This window comes from Chrysochloris asiatica, unplaced genomic scaffold (genome assembly GCF_000296735.1).
Source record: "Chrysochloris asiatica unplaced genomic scaffold, ChrAsi1.0 scaffold00098, whole genome shotgun sequence".
In the NCBI taxonomy this organism is placed as follows: domain Eukaryota; kingdom Metazoa; phylum Chordata; class Mammalia; order Afrosoricida; family Chrysochloridae; genus Chrysochloris; species Chrysochloris asiatica.
The window spans coordinates 439782-466019 of NW_006408616.1; the positions used below are offsets into that span (position 1 = coordinate 439782).

General features: G+C 38.3%; 1 protein-coding gene across 1 annotated transcript in view; it reads right to left on the bottom strand.

The window, feature by feature from the left end:
* The window catches only part of RECQL (RecQ protein-like (DNA helicase Q1-like)), a 33070-nt gene that overhangs the window by 4048 nt on the left and 2784 nt on the right, over positions 1-26238 (bottom strand). The window contains exons 2-11 of the mRNA XM_006866930.1: positions 21702-21899; positions 20474-20653; positions 17335-17441; positions 12296-12494; positions 7402-7568; positions 6377-6458; positions 5006-5154; positions 4797-4914; positions 4098-4236; positions 1372-1463 (exon numbers count right to left, since the gene is read on the bottom strand). Coding sequence (XP_006866992.1) covers positions 1372-1463; positions 4098-4236; positions 4797-4914; positions 5006-5154; positions 6377-6458; positions 7402-7568; positions 12296-12494; positions 17335-17441; positions 20474-20653; positions 21702-21899 — 1431 coding nt within the window. The remainder of the gene's footprint in view (positions 1-1371; positions 1464-4097; positions 4237-4796; positions 4915-5005; positions 5155-6376; positions 6459-7401; positions 7569-12295; positions 12495-17334; positions 17442-20473; positions 20654-21701; positions 21900-26238) is intronic.

Here is a 26238-nt window from a genome sequence, read left to right on the forward strand (position 1 = left end):
GAAAGCCTTTGCGTAGTCAATAAAGCACAGGTAAACATCCTTCTGATATTCTCTGCTTTCAGCCAAGATCCATTGTTATTATGACTTAATTGCTATTGTCACAACTGTAAAGGCAGAAGTTTTGTAGCAAAAAGGGGTAAGTGGTCGATCTTACAGTCCCAGGGCAGAGGACCCTGGGACCATCAAGGGAGAAGAGCAGGAGCAGAGTGTGGGACCCAGAGAAGAGGGGACATTAGAGATGGAGGCAGAGATGATGACATGGAGAGACAGAGCAGCTGAGGACTCTAGACTCATGAAGGGAGAGGGGATGTGTGCTGCCAGCCAGTATCAGGCTTACAGGGTGTGCCCTTTGGCTGTTTGAATGATTGTATATTCCTGAGTGTTTTGGTGCACATCCAAAAAACCATAGGGGATAGAAGCAAATACTGTTGAATGATGAAGCATTTCAAGGAAACGAATACAACAGGATGAGTATAAAACTGATGTTCCCCATGTAAACTATCACTCAATTCACAATAAAAACTTTAAAAAAAAAGGAGCTCTGGTAGCGTAGTGGTTATGAGTCGGGCTGCCAACCTCAAGGTCAGCAGTTCGAAACTATCAGTGGTTCCGCAGGAGAAAGATGAGGCATTCTGCTCCCGTAAAAATTTACAGCCTCAGAAACCCTGTACAGGGTCACTATGAGTCGGAACTGACTCCACAGTACTTAACAACAACAACAAAATAGATATCCTAATTATCCATTAGGAGATAAGCACTCTGATTTACATTTCAGACCCTTGTTAATTTGGTCAGCACAAAACAGGTCTAATAAACTCACAAACGTGTTTGTCCGGCTGCAAAGTTAGAACTGTAGTGACCACTTCCCACCCAGAAATGAAAACTCAGTGAAGCTTTCACGAGAACTGAGTGCTGCTGTTTAGATCCAACACATGCACACAGATGAAAGAAAGTTAAATTACAGCACTAAAACATTACTAAGTTACAGTCTAAGAAGTAGTCATCATCTGGATCAAAAATAAACAGTTCACCATACCATCTATTTTGCAATAAAATTCTCAATCATTTAAGATCATAAAATTATCTTTTTTCTTTTATAAATAACGTTTACTCAGGAATTTAACATTTTTTCTTCATTTCTTAAAAATTCCATACGTCCTCAGTATAGCAATATGAAGTATCTACATAAACATGGCATACGCCTTTATTTAACTTTGTTTCAAAATGGTATGGTTCCTTTTAAATCTGGAATATTTTAGTTACAGCTTGTTTAATCTTTTAAACCATCTTAGGGTATACATTTTCTTGTCTCATGTAGTCTTGTCCTATCTATATAAGTTATCCTATAAAGAATGTAAAAATTGAACTTACAAATGTCTTTACAGCAGTTATCACACATTTTGTTACATGCATCTGAGTTCCATACTTCATCAAAATGTTGAGCTATCAGTACACGACGACACCTGAAAACACATTTAGATACACATTATTAAATTGTCTAATCTAGTTTTGGAGTCTTGGTGTGGTGCTGTAGGATAAGCACTGGATTGCTAACCATAAGGTCAATGGTTCAAACCTACAACCACTCCTCAGAAACCGTATACAGGGTTGCTGTGAATCAGAACCAACTCAATAGCATTTAGCAACATTCTAGTTTTAAGATTTGCTATTTCAAAATGCAGGGTTACATACTGTATTAGTTCCCTATAGTTGCCATAAAAAATTACTACAAACTTAGTGCCTTAAAAAAAATGTATGACATGGGTCTGACTGAGTTAAAATCAAGGTGTTGGTAGGACTGTCATTCTGGAGAGTACAAGACAAGGGAGAAATCTGTTTCTTGGTGTTTTTCCAGCTTCTAGAACCTGCCAGCAATAGTCTGGCTCAGGACTCCAAAGCGGGTAAAGATAGGTTAGGTCCTTCTCACACTAAGTAACTGCCACCTTCTCTTCTGCCTCACTCTTTGACTTTTAAGGATCTTCATGAATACGTTAGGCCCACCGGGATTATTCAAGATAATATCCATATTTTAAGGTCAAATGATTAGTAACTTTAATCACATTTGCAACTTAAATTCCCTTTTGCCATGGAAGGTAACATACTCACAAATTCCTGCAGTTAGGATGTGGACATCTTTGAAAGGGTCATTATTCTGCTTATCATATTTAATTTAAAAAATTACTGTTCCAAGTGCTTAAATTATCTGAGTTTCATTTAGACGTTCAATATTTTACAACTATCACGAGAATCAGACTAGTTTTGTACATTTTCTTTATCATATGTGAGTATTAAACCCCAAACGATACTTCATGGATTCTATTGAACCATTAAGAAAACTTTTGTTATCCCATTTCTTTAACTTACTATGGCATCAATAGGAAAGAAATATGTGGTAGCACTGTCTGATTATCATCATTTCAACATTTTTGAGCCCTTATGTGATGGGCAATACACAGGTGACTTAAGTTCAAAAAGCCATAAGGAAACTGTCTAATTAAAACCATTCTAAAGAGACTGAAATTCATTTCTTAAAAAGAAACTTATGTTTGAGCCCATTGTTGGTACTTCTATGTCAATTCATTTCATTGGGGGGGGGGGTGTACCTCTTTTTCACTGACCCTCCACTTTGCTAAGCATGATGTCCTTCTCAAGGGATAACAAGTTGAAGAGACATGGCGTTGTATTTACCATCACAAAAAGCAGTAAACTATGACTGCTTCAAAATTGCCACTAACAGTCCATTTCAGCTCAACTAATGCCTAGGATGAAATCCTGGCATGCGCTGTAGAATAATGCGCCAGAAGTTCAAACCCACCAGCCGCTCCTCATAAACCCTATCTATACAGGGTCACTATGACTTGGAACTGACTTGAAAGCACTTAACAACAGTGCCTAGGACATCAATCTTTATGTGTTCCATTTCATTTTTGACAACTTCCAATTTTCCTAGTTTCATACTTGATACTTAAGTCCTGGTGTGGCATTGTGGGTTAATGCGCTGGACTGCAAAGTCATTTGAACCATAAGATCAGTGGTTCAAGCTCACCAGCTGCTCCTTGGAAACCCTATACAGGGTCGCTATCAGTTGGAACTGACTTGACGGCACTTAACAGCAACAACAACACTTCATACATTGCTGCTCCATTTATTAATGGATATTTGCAGCTGATTCTTTTCAGTTTGAGTTGTACCCCATCAGGAAATGAAGGTAACAAAAACTTTGCTACATCACTGTCATTAAGTTCATCTCTGAGGAGGCATCGTTTTCCCCAGTCATATTTTGAGTGCCTTCCAACCTGAAAGGCTCAACTTCTGGCATTATATCTAACAATATTGCACTACTATTCATAAAATTTCCAGTCTTGATGTGGTGCTAGAGGATAAGCCACAGGATCACAAGATCAATTTGAACCACAACGTAGGTGGTTCACACTCAGCAGTTGGTCCTTGGAAACCCTATACAGGGTCGCTATGAATCAGAACCGATTCACAATACTTAACAACTACTATTCAGAAGTGGGCCGCCTTCCCTCCTTCCTAATCTCTTAGACTGAATTCTCCACTGAAACCTGTCCACCATGGGACCCTGCTGGTATTGAAATCAGATGGTATAACTTCCAGAATCACAGCACCACACAAGCCACCACTACATGACAACTGACAGATGTGTGGTGGGCAGCTGGTAGGATGGCATGTGTTAATGAGCTAAATTCTCCAAATGCTTATCATATTATGTTGTTATTAAGTACTGTCAAGTCAGTTCCGACCCATAATAATACCTTATTATAGACCTTTTCAAAATTATTAAATCATGGAGCTGTACAGCAGCTTGAATGCACTATCAATCTGTATCAAAAGCCTTAAAAATACAACAACATAGTTTTAAAGAATTAAAAGTAGATACATCTTTATCAGATTAAAGCACATCATACAGCTTCATGTACTGATTTCCATCCTTCAGGCACCTATCTGATTTTACAGGTTAGTACTTTGGTGTTAACACCAATGTACCAATTCACTTTAGTAAGTGATATTATCTGTTTTCATATTTGTGATTGTCGTAATGAACAAACGTTATAACAAGTCATTTGGCTTACTTGCTTATGCTCTGACAGTATGACACCATCTCATAAAGCTTCTGTTGTCCTACATTTTCCATCACCACCATTGAACTTATTCTGAATATATCGCCAAAACCATAGTATAAAATGCAGTCTGCTTTCATGTCATCCCGACCTGTATATAGATTGTAAGAAGTTTTCAGATTGCTTACTTAATTTTAAATGTTCATAGCATGTAGAAAACATATGAAAAATTAACTGGCAATGCTTTATAATCTATGTACATACTACATCTAGAAATTTTAGACATAGGTGTGGGTTAATCTATAATAGCTGCCCCCAAATTAAAAGAGTAAAGTTTTATCAGCAGTCAATTTTATTAAATGAAAAAAATATATATACATATTTATGTGTATGTGTGTGTATATGTGAGTGTCTAGAACTAATACAGTTATTATGTCAAAGATTTTAAACCACTAATTAGAAATACAAGAGGCAAGGCTACACATCAAATTTTGTAAGTAAGCATTAAGAAGCAACAATTCCTAACTCTCCAGTAGAACCTGAGTAAATTCCCCCATGCAGATGAGTATAAAACTGAAGAAAGACCTTCCTTATTTGTTCTAAATTAACTATGCAACAAAGAAGATTAAAAATACATTATTAAGAATAATTTATATTTTGTTTCCTAGAAAAGGTTTTAAAAAATTACTTCTGGATTTCAGTACTACATACCTGCACGTCCACTCTCTTGGTAATAATTCTCCATAGACTTGCTGATTGAATGATGTATAACAAACCTCACATCTGGTTTATCAATGCCCATACCAAATGCAACCGTTGCCACTACAACCTAAAATGTTTTAACATTTTATCCATTAATGATGTTAAGTTTAAATATTTTTCAAAAGTAAATTGGGCTTTACTGAAGATATATACTTAACCTGAATTTCATTGGCTGACCATTTCCTATGGACCTTGGTCTTATCTTCTGGTTCCATATTGGCATGATAAGCACCTGCCTGAATTCCCAACTTCTGTAAACTAATGGTAACTTGCTCAGAGTCTTTCTGAGAAAAACAGTATATGATGCCTGTAAAACAATGTGGCCAGTTATTTCTATGTAGTACAATCCTAGAAGAGAGTTTTCACAATGCATACACTCTACATTACTGGTTAACAGAATGTGTAAGAGTTGGTGGGGGTGGGGTGGGGTGGGGGTTGGGATTCTAAAATGTCTAAGACTTTGCACATAGACTGATTAAAAAAAAATTTTTTTTTTGGTGTAGATCACAAGTTGATCAACAGCTTGCTTTAAAGCAACAATGAGCCTTCAGCCACCAAGTTTGGATTCCATTACCTCTTTTCACTCTTCAACTTTATCTCCTACTACATAGTATTTCTCAAACTGGTGTCACACAGCTCCATAGAATGTAAGCAAGTGCGCTGTGGAAACAGAGTTTTCCTGTGCAAGGGAGCACTGGGGAGCACTGCATTAAAACAAATGTCAGCAGATTGCTCATTTGCTTGCAGGGCTGGTCCAGTCTTCTGTATGCAGACACCCTGTGACTCTCCAAGGGGTATAAATTAACTGCAGCCTGTCTCAAACTTACGTGACCCTGAACTCCTTTTACCCAAGACACCCACTGGGTCTCCTGAAAAGCTATGGGACAGTTTTGAAATACCACTTTTACACAAACTCTTTGCTTCACTAAAATTAATCTTGGAACACAGAGTAGTCTCAACTCCATCTAAGCTTAACCCATCCAATATGTATGATTTATTTATCATACTATTTAGCTCTTTAATGTGTCCTTATTAAAGGTACTATATTTTATATTCCTTTAGACTTCAGGGTTTCTTTATCTTGTACAAAGAGAGTATTGACTAAATATGTGCTGCTGATAATTCACATTAAATCATCAGATCCATTCTTTATAGCAGTTAAGTATAAATCAGCAAAAGCATATCAGACATTCTGATTCTTATCATCTGTAGCACAAGCAAGTATCACTCAATTCTGAGAGAAAACAACATAATTATATCACAAAATTTTCAAGAATCTTCTGCCGTGCATTAATATTTTTGATATGAGTTATTTCTGAGTATTTTATACTAGTATACTATTCACTGCTCTGTGGGAGAAAGAAGAGGCTTTGTGTTCCTGTAAGGATTTACAGTCTCGGAAACCCTGTACAGGGTCGCTATGAGTCGGAACCGACTCCATGGCACATAACCACCACCACCACCACATTTGCTATTGCTTTTTGAAAGTTATGTCTAAGTCTTCAAAGCGTATTTGTTGTCTGTATTACCTGATTGCCCTTTGTATCTCCCATTAATGAGCTTCACGACATCCTCAATAAAATCCTCAGTGTTTGAAGGCTTCTGTCGAACCTAAAAAAAATGCTGTTACTAAAAAATAATGAGTAGCCATTTACTTACAACTTTCAAGGTGTTATTTTTCCCTGAGATAGTCCTGCTTTTCTACTTGTTCTTTCATTAGACTTATATAGTTGCCACCTGCAATACCTTCTTCTGAGCCATATATTCTAATTTACCATTAATGAGAAGACAGAATTAGTGAATGATTTGTAAAACTGGAGATTTTCCTTTGATAAAATCATAAACTAGACACAACTATTCAATGAAAATTCAGACATTTATTCAGCCTATTCTTAAAAGGAGCTCTGGTAGCACAGTGGTTACGAGTCAGGCTGCTAACCTCAAGGTCAGCAGTTCAAAACTACCAGCTGTTCCGCGGGAGAAAGATGAGGCTTTCTGCTCCCGTAAAGATTTACAGCCTCAAAACCCTAGGCAGGGTCTCTATGAGTCGGAACCGACTCCACAGCACATTACCACCACCACCACCACCATTCTTAAAAGGAAGAGAAAAACGGAAAAAAAACCCATCTTATTAGGTTATTTGTTTTCAAATCTGTATCAAATAAAATCTAAATAGAAAGTATTAGCAAATCTATAATAGAATATTAATATTTGTTTTTACTAGTTACTTTCAATAAAGGTATCACTAGAGTCCTTAGTATTATTCCATCTTTCTCTTCATGAGCACATAAATTGAACAAATAAGTGACGTACTCGCATCTGATATGAAAGACAGTATTAACCCAGCAGGGCAATGGCCCCTCTTTAACAAAAAGTAGGCAGCACAATAGATACGTGAATGAAGTACTAATTAGTGAATCTGCTTTATAATCAATTCCTGATCTTAACAAGATTTTCTACATAGTTAACTGTTTCTCATATGAAATAAATAAAACAGTAACTACTCTGCTGAAATCCTTCGCAAAACCCAAAAATTGACATCAACGTTCAATACCTCATAATAAAGATTTGGTCGATTAAAAGAAGCTGTAAAAGTAAAACACTTTTCAACACACAAGATTTTCTGAGCGTCCTTCAAAACATGATTTGTTGCCGTTGCAGTCAACCCAATTAGTGAAGTATTAGGGAACTGCCGCTTTAAGATACCAAGTGCTTTATAATCTGAAAAAAAAAAAAAGAAAAGGAATACACAGTGGCCCTCCTTCCATCCTTTAAAGATTAAATTACCCTTTTATTTATTTTAACTTGTTATCGTGAATTTATAGGCAAGATCATCAGTTTTATATTCAACACTATGTATATAATAATCAATGGTTACTATAACTTTTTAATAGGAAGGCTTTACTATATATACATTTAACTATTTCTTTAAAAACATTGTTCTTGGTTACAGGTACAACTAACTCCCTATTTTAAGTACGGAATACCTAAACACTCTACAAAGGTACACATTGGTCTACACCTGATTAAGATTAGATTCAAGAGACAGTGGAGGTAGCCATAGTGTTTGAACCTATCACAGATGAAAAGACAGAAAAGAAGTCAACCGGCAAATCCTTCTGCCACGCCATATTATCTAAGACTGGCAAGTCCAGACCAGAAGGAGCTTAGTGAGAGCATTACTTCTTAACATAACCTACTTCAAAACAATTCTGGGTTCATACTTGGCATATACATCGAAACTACTAGATACAGAAAAACACTGATAAAGAAATGTGATTTGTTGTTGTTATGTGCCATGGAGTTGGTTAAAAAAAGTGATAGAAATTGCTAAATGCCATGAAGCATAGAGGAGAAAGTAATTGCTTGGGAAACTGAAAGGTTTCAGAGAGAGAGCTTTTAAGTTGAGTCTCAAGAAGGAGCAGAAGTTCTCTGGGAAGAGAAGACGAAAACACATTAGGCAAAAGAAACAGCAAATAAACTGGCATGAACATACTCAGCATGTTCAGATAATATAGCAAGCAGTTCAGTGGGCTTTGATGGATGGATCTCCTGTCATCTCCATTAAGCTTGAATCTTTATTTTCCAGATTCCCCTTGCCTATATGGCTTCAAGTTAGGGCAGGTCCAAAATAGGCACTTGTGCAAGATTTGGGAGGTTGCAGTGAACCAGCTGCCACGAATCCTTCCCAGGCAGACAGGATGACGGGCTTGTGTGTATTCCTGTGAATGTCACCTCAGCAAGTCAGCAGCAGCAGTGGCTTTCCTTATTTCAAAAGGAAAAATTTGATAAATGTGTTAATTAGAGACAAGATTTATTAGTGTTAAATAGGGTTTACTGAGTGAGAAGCTGTTCACAAATCAAACAAGGAACATTCAAGCCAATAGAAGAAGCAAGGGCTCATTTTGAAGCTAGAGTATAGGACTTTTAAAGGTAGTTAGGGGAGTTCCAATATGAAATGTACAATGTTTGGGTCTTAGATATGGCCTTAACTGAAGGCAGAATCTTACAAAGCAGAATCTTTCTGTCATTAGTTTCTTGTCTAATGGAAATCCGTGGTTCTGGTGTAGAGTGCAGAAACATTTGTAACTGTCAATTTGTTCTTTTAGAAAGTCGGCAGTTAGGATATTTTGAAAACCACTGTTCTGTCAAGACACAATTAGCCACTTTGATTTATTTTTCTCAGAAAGGTTTTGAACCTAGCACAAATGGCCGTTAATTCTATTTCCTATTTAACAATTGGTAGCAGCTGACTAAGAAGCCCTGGTGGTGCAGTGGTTAAAGCACTCAGCTGCTAACCAGAGATTGGCCACTCAAATTCACCAGCTGCTCCATTAAAGAAAGATGTGACTGTCTCCTTCCACAAAGATCGACAGCTCTGGAAACCCTATGGGGCAGAGCTACTCTGTCCCATACACTTGCTATGAGTCAGAATCAACTCTAAATCAACTTGACAGCAATGGGTTTGAATTTGGGTTTAGCAGTTGAACACAATTGGCAGTTTCCCAATCTTTGGGTCCACCCCACCATCATCAAGAGACACCACCACCAGGGGGCTATGCTGCCCCCACAGAGATCTACATTCCAGCTCCACAGGGCCCCCTCCTCCAAGTTTCTTATCTTACCGGTTCCTACCTTTTCTTTCTGTTCCCCAGCCCTAGGGATAGTTTCGTCTAGTTTCTAACTCCAGGATACCTGAGAGTTTTCTTTTGACTTTTTCAGTTATCTATTTAGCCACTTTTTACCTGGTAAACGCTTTTTTATGTTAAATTCTCTGTGTTCAAATAATTAGAATCACTTCTGTCTCCTGATTGGACCTTGATACTGATGTAAATGACTGCTGATATTTTAATTTGAGCCAATGTGTGAGCAGGCGATAGATTTCTAAGAGATGACTAAAGGAGAAAATGCATGAGAGGAGGAGAAGCAGGAAAAAGAGATAAAGCAAGAAGAACAGAAGAAAATAAAAAGTTATTGGCTAAGAAATCGAGTACAGTAAGTGAGCAAACAATACTTCCCAGTTGAAGACTAGATGGAAAAAAGACAAGCTCATTTGGGGAGAATTTAGATTTAGTCATAATAATGTAAATACACATTTCTAATATACAGTTTAAATCTGAGGTTTATTAGATCATTGGAAATGGGAATAATTTATTATAGCTTGGCAGCAAACTCACAGAGGAAACTTAAGTTAGGATAATATATAAGCAATGGTAACCAGACCGCTCAGGTTAAGTACCTAAGGCAAGAACCGTAAGTCAAATATCTTCAGTAGCAAATGTCTAGGGTAGCCTGGTTAAGATAGTGGGGTCTTTACCAAAGAGTTATATGATTGCTATTGTTAAGCACCTTTCAGTCAGTTCTGACTCATAGTGACAATGTATAGGATTTCCAAGGGGCAGCTGGTGAGTTTTGAACCACCTACAAACAGACCTTGCAGTCCAGTGCTTTATCCCACAGTGCCATGCCAGGACTCCAAAGAGTATATACCCTGCCTAAAATATTTAAATTAAAAAACAAAATTCTAACAAAACAAGCATAATATGTGACCAAGACAATTCTGAAGGTAGTTCAGTCTTTAGGACTCAAGTTTACTATCTCTGGATAAGTGTAAGAAAACATGAAGATTAAGATCAGAACCCTAGAGAGAGCAATAGTATTTAAAGTGTTACACAAGAAGAAGAGCAAAGTGTTTGAGAATTGTAAAGAGAAAATCAAGAGCCTTACATCATAGTAACCAAGGGGAGGGGGAGAAAGTCACATGGTGAGAGGCAAACAATACTCAATGCTATTGAAATGACCTGGGAGAGGCATGAAAGAAGATGGGACACTGGATTTAGCCCTTGGTAGGTGGGGGTCCTAGGTGGCTGTTTCAGTAGATTGGTAGAGGCAGATGATTCTCTGAGTTCAGAGAGGAACAAAAATATATATATAAGTAATGTTTGGAAGGATAATGGTGATGTCCACATCTGATGGCATCTGTTTCCTGGGAGGTGGGACACATCTACTAAGTATGAATTAAAGCCTGAAGAGAAAGTTAATGGTCTAGAACATCTGAGAAATGTATAAGATTTATATTGAATTAGGAACAAATAAAAGGATAGCTGAGCATGATGAAAGCTGAACTGAGGTAGGAATCGATGCAGTTCTGCAATTTCCTTTCCCACAAGTGTTTAGTAACTAAACAACAGGAATGGGGAAGGCAGAAGTTGGGAGAGATCCAGCATCTCAATCTAGTACAGTGCCCAAAGCAGGCTATCTAGGGTAAGTGATCACAGGGCAGAGGCTGGGTGGAAAAATGAGTGACTGTCATATAGGAACTGGAGCCATGAACACATGAGGAAAGATTAAAAAAAGAGGGGCCCAAGAAGTCTAGAGGACTGTGTATTGTTGTTGTTAGTGCCGCTGAATAGGTTCTAAATCATAGTGACCCTGCTCAGGTTGCTGAGTAGTGGCTGTGTGTTTGAACTGCCAACCTTGAGTTAGCAGCCCAATGCTTATTCTACAACACCAGGAAAAGAGGTTGAAATCAGGTAGTAGGAGTCTGCATGTAAGATTGTTTGCATAGAACAACTAGTCCAACACACTAATGGATTACATGAGCATCACTCTCCACAAACCTGAAACAGAAGAATTAGATGATGCCCAGCTATCACTACCAAATGCTGTGAAATAGATCACAATATCTAGGTCTGTAAGGGAAACAATAACACTAATGAGGGATGTATAAGTTCAAATAATCAGCCATTTGAGATCAAAAGGGCAGTATTTTCCCAAGGACAAAATTCAGAAGGGACAGGAAAAAAAGAGGAATGGGATCAGGAAACAGGCACAAAGTGAGGTAGGAGATGTTTCCTTGTGGGGATTACATTCAATGAGGTGAAATAAAGTGTCTAAGAATTGTTGAATGGAAAACTGGTCTCTTTACACCTTCACATCACCCAATTCACAAGAAAAACAAAACAATAATAAAGACTGTTTGCATAGAGCAAGTCTGAATAACTCGCTTCAGGCTCTGTGAACAGGATGCTGAGGTTGGGCAAAGGATTGCTAAAATATCTCACAGAACTTTAACCCTGAGGAGTTGGGTGTGGATGCTGAATTGAATGCTAATGACACCCAGAACAATGGCCAAAGAAGAAAATCATAATGAAATGAACAGATGCAAACTCTTCAACAAATATGAGGGTGGTAAAGTTCACAAATACGGGAGAGTGTAATATTTGCTAATAAACCTATATTTCAAAAAATAAAATCAATTAAGACTAAAAACTGCAGAAGGGAGTAAGGTTAGACTGCCTCTTGGCTCCTTTCATACTAAGGTCAGAGAAAATGAGTAACAACTGCCTGAGTGTTTAATTTTAATGGAAGGAGGGAAATCCACGATGAAAGCTAAGTAAGAAAACAGTCCTAAACATCAAGACATTCTCTAGATAAAGCATACATACCAGGTCTGAAATCATGTCCCCACTGACTACAGCAGTGAACTTCATCCACAGCAATTCGAGTAAATCGTTTTGCTTCATAAGCTTTCTCTAGTCTTGACATAAACATTTTGCTTTTTGCAATTTTCTCTGGTGTCACATAAATTAGCTTTAGATCAGAGTTCTTATTTACCATTTCAGCATGAACCCATTTCACATGCTCCTGTTAAAAGGCAAAACAGACATTATAATGAGAGAACTGAGCTGGCAAAGTACAATTCTAAGTGCTAGATGGAGACATTCATTACTCCAAAGCAACAGTCTGGGGCTGCTTCTAGCAGCAGATGTTTAGTTAATTCAAGTGGAAACCATGCCTCAGTGCTAACTCTGTGGCAGCTGTGTAAACAACATTTTAGTTATTTACTTATATCCAAATTGTTGATGACAAAAATATAATTTCACGTGACAATAAAGTGAGAAAAACAACAACAACAAAAAACTGAGCATGAAAGGATTCTTTAATAAAGAGCATCTATTCCTGGTGGTGTGGCACTGTGGGATAAGCACTTGACAGCAAGATCAGCAGTTCAAGCTCATGAGTCACTCACTATGAGTTGGAATCGACTCAGTGGCACTTAACAACAACAACTCCTGGTGTGGCACTGTAGGACAAGCATTGGGCTGATAACTCCAAGGTCAGTGGTTCTAATCCACCAGCTGCTCCTGGGAAACCCTATACAGGGTCGCTGAGTCGGAATCGACTCGACAACACACAACAACAACAGTTTCTATGAAGGCGTAATTCTAAATTCAAAATAAATGCTCAACTAAGAGCTAAATGAAATAGCTATGGTAATAAAGGTGAGTTTTATTAAGTTTAACATGGTCTCTATAATCACTTCAGAGATCTAGAAACAAAATTCTTCATACTAGTTAATAATGCTATTAAATCTACTTATGATTTCTACATATAAATATGTTGCTGTTATTATTAAGTGCCGTCAAGTCAGTTCTGACTCACAGTGACCCTGTACAAGTTTACCAGGAACAACTGGTGGCTTTGAACAGCTAACCATGCACTTCAAGCCAACCTATGATCGAGTGTTTATCCTAAAAGGGCCACACAGAGACTCTTAATAAATACAGAAGCCATTAAATTATTTAAAGTATTGTATTCATTAATTAAGATTGTGAACAACAACAACAAATATTGTAAGGTAACACATGTTGTTGTTGGTAAGTGCTGTCGAGTCAACTCCGACCTTATAACATTGTTATTGTTTTGATACTATTTTGTGCAATATTCAGTAATTAGATGTCATTTTTCCTTCTAACATATGAGCCCCAAAAGTGTAAAGAAATGGAAAATGGTACGTAAGGAAACAACAGAAACTGCTTTCCTCATCCCAGTAAATCAGCAGCTCATTAACTCCTACAGAAATGTCTAAAGTGTATTAAATATTTTCACTGGTTCTATCTAAATGTTAGAAATAGCAAACATGGCCATTCCCTCAAAAATGGGCAGGTGCATTAAAATACTAGAACTAGAACCTCTGGCAGAATAAAAGGAGAACCAAAGTTCAAAAGATGGGAAAACGTTATATCCTATTATAACTTCTTGTAACTATTTTAAACCTATTACTGAAAACATCAAAATGTTATAACAAAACTGTCTTATCTATTAGTGAAAATAACCAGAAAACTGGACTGGAGTTACTCTTCCTCTTTTTATCACTCCAACTTGTAATTATCTTCAACTTTCTAAGCTACTTTCTATTAATATCATTTTCTTTTCTTCAGTTTTAAGAAAATAATAGCATAAGAAAGGTCAGCAGTTTGATTCTAGCAGCCATTCCCTGGGACAAAGGTGTGATGACAATGTGCTTCCATAAAGATTTACAACCTGGGAGACCGTGCAGGGCAGTTCTATTCTTTCCCATAGGGCCACTAAGAGTCAGAACAGTCTGATAACAACAGTGGGTTTGAGTTTTGGAATTAGTGGCACACTGTTTAAGCATTCAGCTGCTAACTATAAGGTGAACAGTTGGAATGCACCAGCTGTTCAGCAGGACATATATACAGCAGTCTGTTTCCATAAAGACTACGTACTTGGAAACCCTAAGGGGCAGTTCTACACTGTCTCATAGGGTCAGTATGAAGTGGAATCCACTCAAAGTCAGTGAGCACTAAACAGAAAGGTTTGCAGTATAACTCTATCCAGACGTTGTTGTTGTTGTTAAGTGCCGTCGAGTCAGTTCCGACCCATAGCGACCCTGATCAGGGTTTCCGAGACTGTAAATCTTTACGAGAGCAGAAAGCCTCACCTTTCTCCCGCGGAGCAGCTGGTAGTTTCGAACTGCTGACCTTGAGGTTGGCAACCCAATTTGTAACCACTACGCTACCAGAGCTGCTGAGAAGCAAGGCCTAGAAATGTGCTTACAAAAAGGTCATGCCATTCTAAGGAGCCGGTTACACACTGAAACACATCAGGTCGGCAAGTCAGAATGCACTCAACAGCAACTGCTTTAATAAAACAATGAATCTAAAAATCCACCACCATTTAACTGATCTGAGGTGGTTGCTGTTCAGTGCTGGCCAGTCACTTCCGACCTTGTATAGGGTTTCTTATATAAGAGTGACCTTGTATAGGGTTTCCAAGGAGCAGCTGATGGATTTGAGTGGCAAATCTTTTGGTTAGCAGTCCACTGCTTATCCTACAATGCCATACCAGGACTCTTTGGTAGGTAATAATTATCATTGGCTGCTAAAACCTTTAGATGAAAATCTAATGGTGGTGGTGGTTATGTGCCATGGAGTCGGTTCCGACTCATAGCGACCCTGTACAGGGTTTCTGAGGCTGTAAATCTTTATGGGAGCAGAAAGCTTCATTTTTCTCCCACGGAGCAGCTGGTAGTTTCGAACTGCTGACCTTGTGGTTCACAGCCCAATTCGTAACCACTACGCTACCAGAGCTCCTTTAGATAATTATATTTGGTCATTATAGATAGGCTGGGGTCTCCTGAACTCACTGATCACTCTTAACATCATAAAAGACACTATGCAGGAAGTATACAATGTCACTTATTAAGTACTCTTATCAAAAAAATAAACAAAAGTCATATATAATCAAGCTTAACAACATCACAAGCTGTACTCAGGAAAAGCCGTATTAAGAAACCATTAGACAAATGACTTTCTTCAACAAGTAATTTATCTGGCAAACAAGATAAAGAAAACCTGGTGTGGTGCTGTGGGTAAATGCGCCAGACTGCAAAGCTGTTTTAACTGCAAGGTCGGCGGATCAAGCTCACTAGCTGCTTCTTGGAAAGGAAACCCTATACAGGGTCGCTATGGGTCGGAATCAACTCAACGGCACTTAACAACAAATAGCTATATCAAAGGAGCCCTGGTGGCGTACTAGGATAAGCATTAACTGCAAGGTCAGTAGTTTAAACGTACCAGCCATTCCAAGCGAGGAAGATGAAGCTGTCTGCTCCAGGATAGATTCAGTCTTAGAAACCCAAAGGAGCAATTCTACCTGTGCATCAGAATCAACTTCACTGCAGCAGGTTTGGTTTGTGGGTTATAGCTACACCAGAGGGCAAGGATGCTTCAGTGACAGAATTCTCATCGTCTACGTGTGAAATCAGGTGTAATTCCCAGCTACTGCACCTCAAGTGAAACCATGATCCATCTGTCTGAGGAGATGTGCACACTAATGCTGAACTGATGTCATTAGAGCTTCTAGACTTCGATAGACTAGGAAGAATGGCCTGGCAATCTACTTCTGAAAATCAGCCAGTGAAAATCCTACGGATCAGAACAGTTGTATCTCACTGTATATGACCCACCTTAAGTTGGAGGCCAACTCCAACCAACAACAACATTTTATATAGCAACAAAATACAATGCATTAATATTATACAGATGATGACTTTTTTAAAATTTAACAGATGAGGGAGAAATTATAATATTTTTTATTTGATGATTTTAAGGAATTCATTACAACAACAACATTGTAGCTATCCTCTTAAAAATATAACCCTATCAGAATATATATTGAAAAATTTATAAAACCAAAATGAAATGATACCTAGAAATCGTTACAAATAAATATAACCCTATCAGAATATACACTGAAAAATTTATAAATCCAAAATGAAATGATACCTGGAAATCATTACAAATAAACAAACTGGGGGAGGAGGTAGGAAAAATTGGGAGTGTGCAAATAAAACATAACAACAACAACAGATAACACAAGACTGGCCACAGAGCAATAACTATTAAAATTGGATAATTGGTACATGGCAGTTAATTCAACTATTCTATTTTTACATATTTTTTTGAAATTTTCAGTAATATGTTCTTTAAAAAGTAAATAGCTGGATATTTCTTTATAAGGGTAAAATAATCTATTCTCAAACAAACAAAAAAAACTCCACAGGGGTAGAGTATCTTGTTATTAATTCATTTTTTGTGGGTTAATTATATTGTATAATTGGAATCTTTGCTTGTAATTTCAGAATGGATAATACAAAAAAGGCTGAAAACATTTCCTATATAGGACCAAATAGTAAATCCTAGGTTCTGCAAGCCATACATCTGTATTGCAGCTACTCAGATCTGCCATTATACTGTGAAAGCAGTCACAGTCGACAAATATGGCTGGTTCCTATCAAACTTTACTTATACACATGAGCCATACTTGTCTGCGGCTGCTTTCACACTCTAATAGCAGAGCCAGGAGTAGCAATACAGACCGAATGACTCGCAGACCCTAGGATTTACTAATCTGGTCCCATACAAGAAACATTTTCAGTCTCTATTTTACGATATATTATTTTTCCTGTGTGTGTGTGTGTGTGTGTGTTTTAAACATTTAAAAATATTTTTACAAGATTCTTAGCTCAAGGGCCATATAAAAATAGGCACTGGACCAGAAATGGACTGTGAGCAGTAATCTGCCAACTCCTGATATAAGTACTTCTCAATAACTCAACTGCAGTTAAGACTTCAGTGAATAATTTAATCAGAAGTTTTAAAAAGTCACAGCAACTTACCTTAGAACTAGAAGCATTTAACATTGTAGCTGATATTCCTAGTTGTTTTAAAACCATTAATTGGTCTTCCATAAGAGAGATTAATGGACAGATTATGAGCGTAAAACCTAAAAGAAACAGAAATCTACTTTAAACTGTGCATCATCATCAGAATGAGTTGCCACCATTCAATTTCTTTATCATAACCTGTGGGCAGCACCCATTAATTCAGACTGATTTTGAATGCAACTTTAGCAATCTACTAGCTATATCTAACCCACATTAAAGGAAGTAGGTAAGAACAAATGGTCATAGGAGGTTACTGTTAACTTCTCCCATAGAAAGTTAGTATAATTCAAATAAACAAAAAATAAGACTAAACAAACATTTCTTCCCTTATTCACATTCTATAAAAATAAAGATAGTTATTAACATTCTGAATACTTAATTTGTTATCAATTTTCACAACCAGTATTGGTAGTCTCAGGAAAACAATACACATTAAGTCAACATACAGTTGCATCAGGGAAAAATTATCCCAGAGCTTCCCAAAGAAAACACAGTAGCCTATATAATTAAGGATGACAGCTGTCTGAGTATTCTCTCACTTATTACAACATATTAACCTATCCTGAGTGGAAATCAGCAAATAGTTTATTAATTTAATTTCTAGTAGTATACTCCTTCCTTTTATGACAGAGACTGTCAATAACTACAAGAGCTAGTCTACATTGTTAAAATCATGTATGTTTCTGTAATTTGTTCCTTACAACAACATGGGAAAAGATGAGGGTGTAGAGGGAGGAAATCCCAGACCTGTTAACTTACTGCCTTAGAGTGGATTCCAATTCATAGCTACTGAATAGGGCAGCATAGACCTGCCCCATAGGTTTCCAAGGCTATAATCATATGAAGCACACTGCCACATCTTTCTTCCATGGAATAGCTAGTGGGTTAGACAAGTGCATTACCCATGCCACCAGGGCTCCTGAGGGCTGTGAGAAAGGGGGACAGACCCATCTATATAAACATACACAGATTACAACTTTATTAGGTATTTCACTCTCTCAGTTATTGTCTCTCCTGGATTTTCACCTTCTCATTCGTTACTGGCACCTTCTAAGTATATTTAAGCATGATCACCTCTCATCTTTGAAAAAACTCTAAATGCTTCAGTTAGGCTCTTTCTCTTCTTCCCTTCATAGCCACACTTTTCCAGACTCACTGTCACATACTCATCAGCTTTGCTGTTAAGTGCCAACAAGTCAGTTACAAATCATAGTGACCCTGTATAGGGTTTTCAACGAGCACCTGGTGTGTTTGAACCACCAATCTTGTGATTCGCAGTCCAGTGCTTATCCTACAGCACCACACCAGGAGTTCCCTCTCAGATCCACCCTTTAAACCTAAACATTCTGGAAACATTCCACCTGGATGTCTTATGCTGGTGTTGTGTGACCGCAGCAACCCTGTAGGATGGAAGAAATCTGCTCCATAGGGTTTCCTAGGTTGTAATCTTTATAGTAACATACGTCCAGGTCTGTCTCCCAAGGAGCTACTTGTGGATTCAAACAGCCAGCCTTCAAGTCAGCAGCCAAGAGCTTAACCATTACACCCCCAGGGGAATCTTAAATTCAACAAGTCCTACATTGAATTCATCATTGTTGTCCCAAATAAAAGCTTTCCCTAGAATATCTTAGTTCAGTAAACAATCTCAAGATTCCCGAAGCCTAAAATTTCTCCTTTCCTTCACTTCCAATCACAATCCTGTGGCATCTATCTCCTAAATATTTCTGAAAATGTTCCATCGGCTGAAATTACCATTCTAAGACATAAGCATGACAAGTCTCTCACCGGTGTGGAAACCAGTCACTCACTGGTTTACTGCTAATTCGGGGGAAAATGATTTAAAATATTTTTACAGGCTCCACTCCACATTGCCCACCATTGCCTGCTACTAAAATTTTTCCAGTTTACTGACTACACAATATCAGGCATTTTCTCTCTTGCATTTGGGCTCTCACACATGCCCTTCCCCTGAAAAAACAAACACTCTTCATTCTTCCTTTTTGCCTTCTAGTCTTAGTTTTCAGCTCTGATACTTCCTCAGGGTAGCATTCCCTGATACCTGCAGATCAGAATAACACACTGACTCAGTGTGTTGTGACTTCCAGAAGCAGATAGCCGGGCCTATCTTCCGAGGTGCCTTTGGATGGGTTTGAATCACCAGTTTTTTGCCTAGTAATGGAGTACTTACTATCCATCCACATCACCTAGAGACTCTGACCCCAGTTCTACAACCTTGTTACTCTAAACAAGCAAACTCAGTATTTCCTGGGAACTTGTTAGAAATGAAAATTCTTGAATGTCACACACCTGCATGTTAATAGGATCCCCAAGGAATTCTTATGCACGCAAAAACTCGAGAAAGCACTGTTGGACACTAGGAGCACCATACAAACTGGGACGATGGCCATTTTGCTTAATACTGTGCCCCTGGTGTGGCGCTGTGGGCTAATGAGTCAGACTGCAAAGTCATTTGAACTGCAAGGTTGGTTCAAGCTCACCAGCTGCTCCTTGGGAACCCTATACAGGGTCGCTATGGGACAGAACCGATTCAATGGCACTTAACAACTGTACCCCCAGGCCCCAGCATATACTCAATGAAAACCTGGGATTAGAGTCCAGGTGTACTGAATCCTTCATCAGTTCTAATCCCCTTACAATATGCCTCTAATTATGTTTCAAAAACTAGATGAAAAACATTCTTCTCCGAAGTCTGCGTTGTGGACTTTAATGCAGCCAACCTTCAAATATATAGTAATGTTGTTGTTGTTAAGTGCTGTCAAGTCGGTTCTGACCCACAGCGACCCTGTACAGGGTTTCCGAGGCTGTAAATCTTTACGGGAGCAGAAAGCCTCATCTTTCTCCCGCGGAGAGGCTGGTAGTTTCAAACTACTGACCTTAAGGTTCACAGCCCAATTCGTAACCCCTAAGCTACCAGAGCTCCTTATATAGTAATGTAGAGAGGAATAAAACAACAAAAATGTTCTTCAGTTTTACATGCATGTGACTAGATATTATTTTTAGCAATGCTGAAAAACGTATCAAGAAAAACATCATTTCTTCAAGTTAAAAACAAACCTTTGTTAACACTTACCATCTGAACACAATGCTGGTAACTGGTAGCATAAGCTCTTTCCACCTCCTGTGGGCATTACCAGGAATACCTCCTTTCCAGACATGGTTACATTAATAGTTTCAAGCTGAAGCGATCTGAACTTTTGGAGTTTAAACACATTTTGTAGAACATCCTTAACCTTATCAGACCATGGAAAATCTAGAAAGAGACAGAAAAAAAAGCTAAAATTACCAACTTGAATGGTTGCTGTTATAATAATCAAATAAATACATGCAAGTATAAGGCTTTGGGGAGTCCTGGTGTGGCGCTGCGGGTTAATGCACTGGATTGCAAAGTCAGTTTGAGCCACAAGGTTGGCAGTTCAAACTCACAAAGTTGGCTGTTCAAGCCACAAGGTTGGCAGTTTAAGCTGCTCCTCAGAAACCCTACACAGGGTCGTTATAGGTTGGAACTAACTCGACAGCATTCAACAACAACATGAGACTTTTAATACTATGGTACATTAAATATTTATAATAATTTTTAGCTTACTTTATCAGTAAGCTAAGGAAAGAAAAACCAATTAAGTGATTTACTTTAAGAAATACATCAGAAAAAATGAAAACTGTTTGCCATGGTGTTTGATAAGGTAGTTTATAAGACATCATTGTTGATCAGAGATATCATTGTTGATCAAAGTTGTCATTATGTCACAAAAAAACTCAAATGTCAGTAAGACGGTTAGCAATTCTCTATGATGTAATGTCTTGATGAGCAAATTACTGGAAAACAATGCCCATAAAAAACATTTGGAATTCCTTCTAGAGCTCAGGTACTCTATTAAAATTAATGACAAACATGAGGGTTGGCAAAAATGGTTTGGTGACTAAGGCAGGAAAATGAACTAGAGTTTGACAAGGAGATTGAGTAACTTTTTTTAACTAACTTTTTTTAAAGTTAAAACTTAGAAAATTTAGGCAAATGAAGTATGTTATTTTGTAAGTGTTGATTCATTTTGCTATAACCATATTTGGAAATACTCATAGTAAGTATCTGAGTCATAAAAGCTGAATTCAAAAAGACTACAAAAAAGTCGGTAAAGACGGTTTGCCTCCCAACTTTCTCTTAAGGAATGGCCAGTTTCACTCAGGTATAAAGGAAAGCAGTGATCAATGAGGAGTAATTTAACTGTAGTTTAAAAGAAGAAGAAAAACAAAGAGTAAGACCTAGCAGAGTGGGGAAAAAAAAAAAAAAAAAAAGAGTACACCTTCTTTATTCCAAGCCTCAGGAGAAGAATCACAATCGTTGCTTGGCCCAGCATCAGAATGCTCTAAACACTGTTGTATTTTCTTTGTCAGGACCGTTTTCTTCTGAATAAGTTCTTGTTGCCTTTCCATAAGTTCTTGAATTTGAATGTCTACTGCATGGAGCTCACTGGTTATAGACTCCAGTTCCTCAGTTAGAGCTATTGAGGGAGAAAAAAGATACAATGATTAAATTCCAATTTTAAGTTTTCTTACGGATTTTCCGATGTTCCTCATCATCTAAACTGCAGGCAAATTTAATGTAGTAGATATAGAACAGTGGTTAGGAGCATATATTTTGGAGTCATATATACCTGTGTTAAATCTCAGGTGTTCCTCTTACCCACTAACTGACCCCAGGTATAAACTGCTTAACCTAGCCACAGATAGCAGTCAATAAAATGGGTACAATACCTAATTTTCATAGTACTGTTATATTACTATCTAATTTTTACAGTATTGTTTTCAAGAATCAAGTGAGAGAACATATTGAAAGTTCTTGGAACAATGCCTGTTACATAGTTAAGCACTTAACTATTATTTAATAGCTATTATTATTATTGTGATAAAGAAAAGTGGTTCAACTATTGTGTGAACCACCTAAATCATTGAAGTAACCTGTCTCTAAGGCAAAAGGAAGCTACTTAAAGTAATCTTCTAAATACTTAACTATTGTTTCATGAAAACACGGTATTTGTTGGTATGATACATGATGATGACCATAAACAAGCTAATGTAATAAGCAAAACAAGAACCTAACTATACAACTGGAACGAGCATTACAATCTCATCATAACTAATTTATAAAGCAGCCGCAATATATTCAATTCAAGAGCTAAAAGGAGCCCCAGTGTATGATTCTAATTACGTAAAGTATTAAAGTCAAAGTGACATTCTTTAGGCACAACAAAAATAGAAGCCAAACAATTTGGAAGATGTCTTTGCTGCTTTCTGACTCATCTGCCTACAGAAATCAGTGCCTAGTGTTACTTCTCTTCATGAGATGGAATCTTTTGTTTACGATCTACCATGGGAGGTGAGGTGGTGGAGTCTGTGTATCATACCAACTACCAGAACCTCCTATTCTACATAATTCTAGGTTAGGGGTGACCACACATGAACATTGCATGAGACAGGGGAAAAAATAAGTTGTCAAGTCGATTCCATTCATGGTGACCCCACGTAGGAAGGGTCCTCTTAAGGATCTACCTTCACCACCTCTCAATGCAAAACCCAGCAAGTCCTAGAGGATATGTATCTATAGAAAATGGCACAGCTTTGCTTCGGCATCTGTGCTGTGACTCATCTCTGGGGCCAAAGGCACCAGATAACATCCCTGTTTGTCAGAGACATTTCAAACACCATCAAATCTGTTGAGTCATGTGGTTCATTGGAAGTAGTCTCTGAATTCTCACTAGTACAGATACTTACTATAGCCAAATACGGATTTGACTTTCCTGCCTGCCATGCATCTGGCAAACCCATCATTCATGAATTTATTGAATGCTGTACTGACCATCAGGTATTCCACACAAAACTGCTTCTGACTTAAAAATTGAGTTGATAGCACATAGAGTACAACAGAAGACTCATGCTCAAGGAATGAACTGTTCCATCCATCACCCTGAAGCAGCTGACCCGATGAAATAACAATGGCATCTTTAAGGTTCAGTTGGGTGGCAAGACTTTAAGGACTAGAGTAATGTCTTCCTGGATGCAGTGCAGGCTGAGCATTCATGACTAGCTCTGTTTCTTTCATAGCCAGGATACACCAGCTTGGAAATCAAGAAATAGAAGAAATGAGAGGGGCCCTCTCATTTCACTAGTGAGCCACTAGTAAAATGTTTGCTTCCCACCTCAGAAACTTTGGACTCTGCTGGCCTAGAGGTCTTCATTACAAAAGGAGAAATCCTTCTGTTAAGAAACCAAGCAATGGTCCCATGAAACTGGAAGCTGAGCGTGTCACCAGGCTACTTCGGGCTCCTCGTGCCAGTAACAAAGGGAGTCACTGTACTGCCTGGGGTGAGTGACCTTAACAATAGAGGAGAAATCTGAGGAGTATGTCAGGATTATAGGAGATAATCTAGGCTATTTTTTAGTACTCCCACTTCCTGTGATTGAAAGTCATTAAATAGCATAACAACCAAATACATGCGGGACTGGGAATGGTTCAGGCTCTTCAGTAAAGAAGCGTTGGTTGGGTCACCGCACCAAAAAGTGTTGAAGTGCTTGCTGAGGCAAATGAAAAAGAAATGGGTAGTGGGAGAAAGTACTTATAAACACCAGCTGCGACCACATGACCAGCTGCAGAAATAAAAATTGTAATAAATAAGAACTGTATTAGCTATGAGCATTTCTTCCTTATTTTGGTATTTGGATATATGTTAACTAAAGTTTTTTGCTTTTATTTTTTTGTCCCCTATTTTAGTAGGATGAGCACTGGAGTTTGAAGCACAAGGTCGGCAGTTCAAACGCACCAGCTGCTCCTCAGAAACCCTATACTGGGTTGCTATGAGACAGAACCAACTCATGATCACTTAATAACAACATTTTAGTCCACTATAGGAGTCTGGTAGTGCAGTGGTTACAAGTTGGGCTGCTAACCTCAAGATCAGCACTTTGAAACTACAAGCTGTTGCATGAAAGAAAGATGAGGCTTTCTGCTCCTGTAAAGAGTTATACCTTCAGAAGCCCTACACAGGGTCACTATGAGTTGGAACCGACTCCACAGCACATAACCAACCAACCATATGAGTCCTGGGGAATCCTGGCGTGGTGCTGCAGGATAATGCACTGGAGAGCAAGGGTGGCGGTTTAAGCTCACTAGTTGCTCCTCAGAAACCCTATACAGGGTCATCAGAACCAACTCAATGTCACTTAACAACAACAACAACACAGGAGTTCTGGTGTGGTGCTGTAGGATAGGCACTAGACTGCTAACTGAAAGGCTGGCTGTTCAAACCTACCAGCTGCTCCTTGGAAACAATATACACGGTCACTATGAGTCAGGACAGCAACTCAATGGCACTTAACAGTAACATATTTGTTATCAAAGAGGATGTGATTCATCAAGAAGGATGAGCATCTGCCACAGATGAAAAAGAGAATCGGTATCCATTCTGGGGTCGATTGTACACTGGATAATTGACAAAAGCATGACTTTGCTACTAACTCATTGTGGGAGTATGGTTAAAAGAAGAGGCATGGCTGCCAAGCAAATAGGGGATAGACTCTGGTAGCTTCGTACTGTGATAACTAAGTCAAAGGGTCATTCCTAAACAATTAGTCCAGTGGACTAATGGACCACACAACATCAGTTGCAACTATCCTGGGACCAGAAGTAGATGTACTATCAACTACTCTAAAACATATCACATTAAAAGGTTCTGAATAGAAAAAGAAAAAATGTGGAAAACTCAAAATCATTAAAAGACCAGGAATACTAGTTGGATAGAGGCTAATAGAACTCTTATGGCTTTTAGTAACTCTTCAGAATGAATTCACTCCCTTGGGTTTCAGTCATATAATAGGCAGGCCTATAAGAGGAACAGTTAACACTAGACAAGTTTACACACCTTAGTTTAATGTACCATTTGATATTGAAAGAGCAGTATTTGCTCAAGGACAAAGTTAAGAAAGGTTTAGAAAGAAGGAAAAGAAGAAAGCAGGAAACAAGGAAGAAGCAGAATGCTGTTGTTATGCGCCGTGGAGTCAGTTCCGACTCATAGTGACCCTGTACAGGGTTTCCGAGGCTGTAAATCTTTACGGGAGCAAAAAGCCTCATCTTTCTCCCATGGAACAGCTGGTAGTTTCGAACTGCTGACTTTGAGGTTCGCAGCCTGATGTAATAGGTCATGTTATATTGTGGGATTGCAGTCAATGACATGAAAGAAAATGTGTATCAATTGTTGAATGAAAAACAGATCTGCTCTGTAAACTGTCATACAATTCAAAAGGTTTTTTTAAAAAACAAACAAACAAAAAAACCTACATTGCCTAGAATTTTTCTCCCTTCATAGTTCCAGGTTGGGTTGCACAAGAAAACTTTGCCAGGGAGTTGGGAGGGAAAAGTAAAGCAGTACTAAGTTTTCCTGAACTAAGAGAGTCAGCGTAAAGACAAGACTGGCTTCTCTATTGGCAAGGGGCAGCAGCTAGACCCACAACTCCAGCTCCCCAGACTACACAGTCTTGGAAAGGCAGCTGGACCTGCAGCTGCTTCAGATTCTGTTGGTTTTCCTTCTTCCACTTCTATTGAGTATGAACCAGGTCTGTGTGCAACTCCACAGAGCTGTGTGCAGTGGCTCTCTGACAGGGTTCCTGGATCATCCGTGGCAGAAGTTTTGAAGGAATGAGAGACTGCTACAGAAGTTTATCTTCATGGAGTTAACTTCCTACTTACTTCACACCAATCTTCACTTCTCAATTGCTGGCTCTCCTGACTTCAGGGCCAGTGTTAGGCACAGGAGCAGTATAGATGTCTATATAGCTCACTAGCTCTGT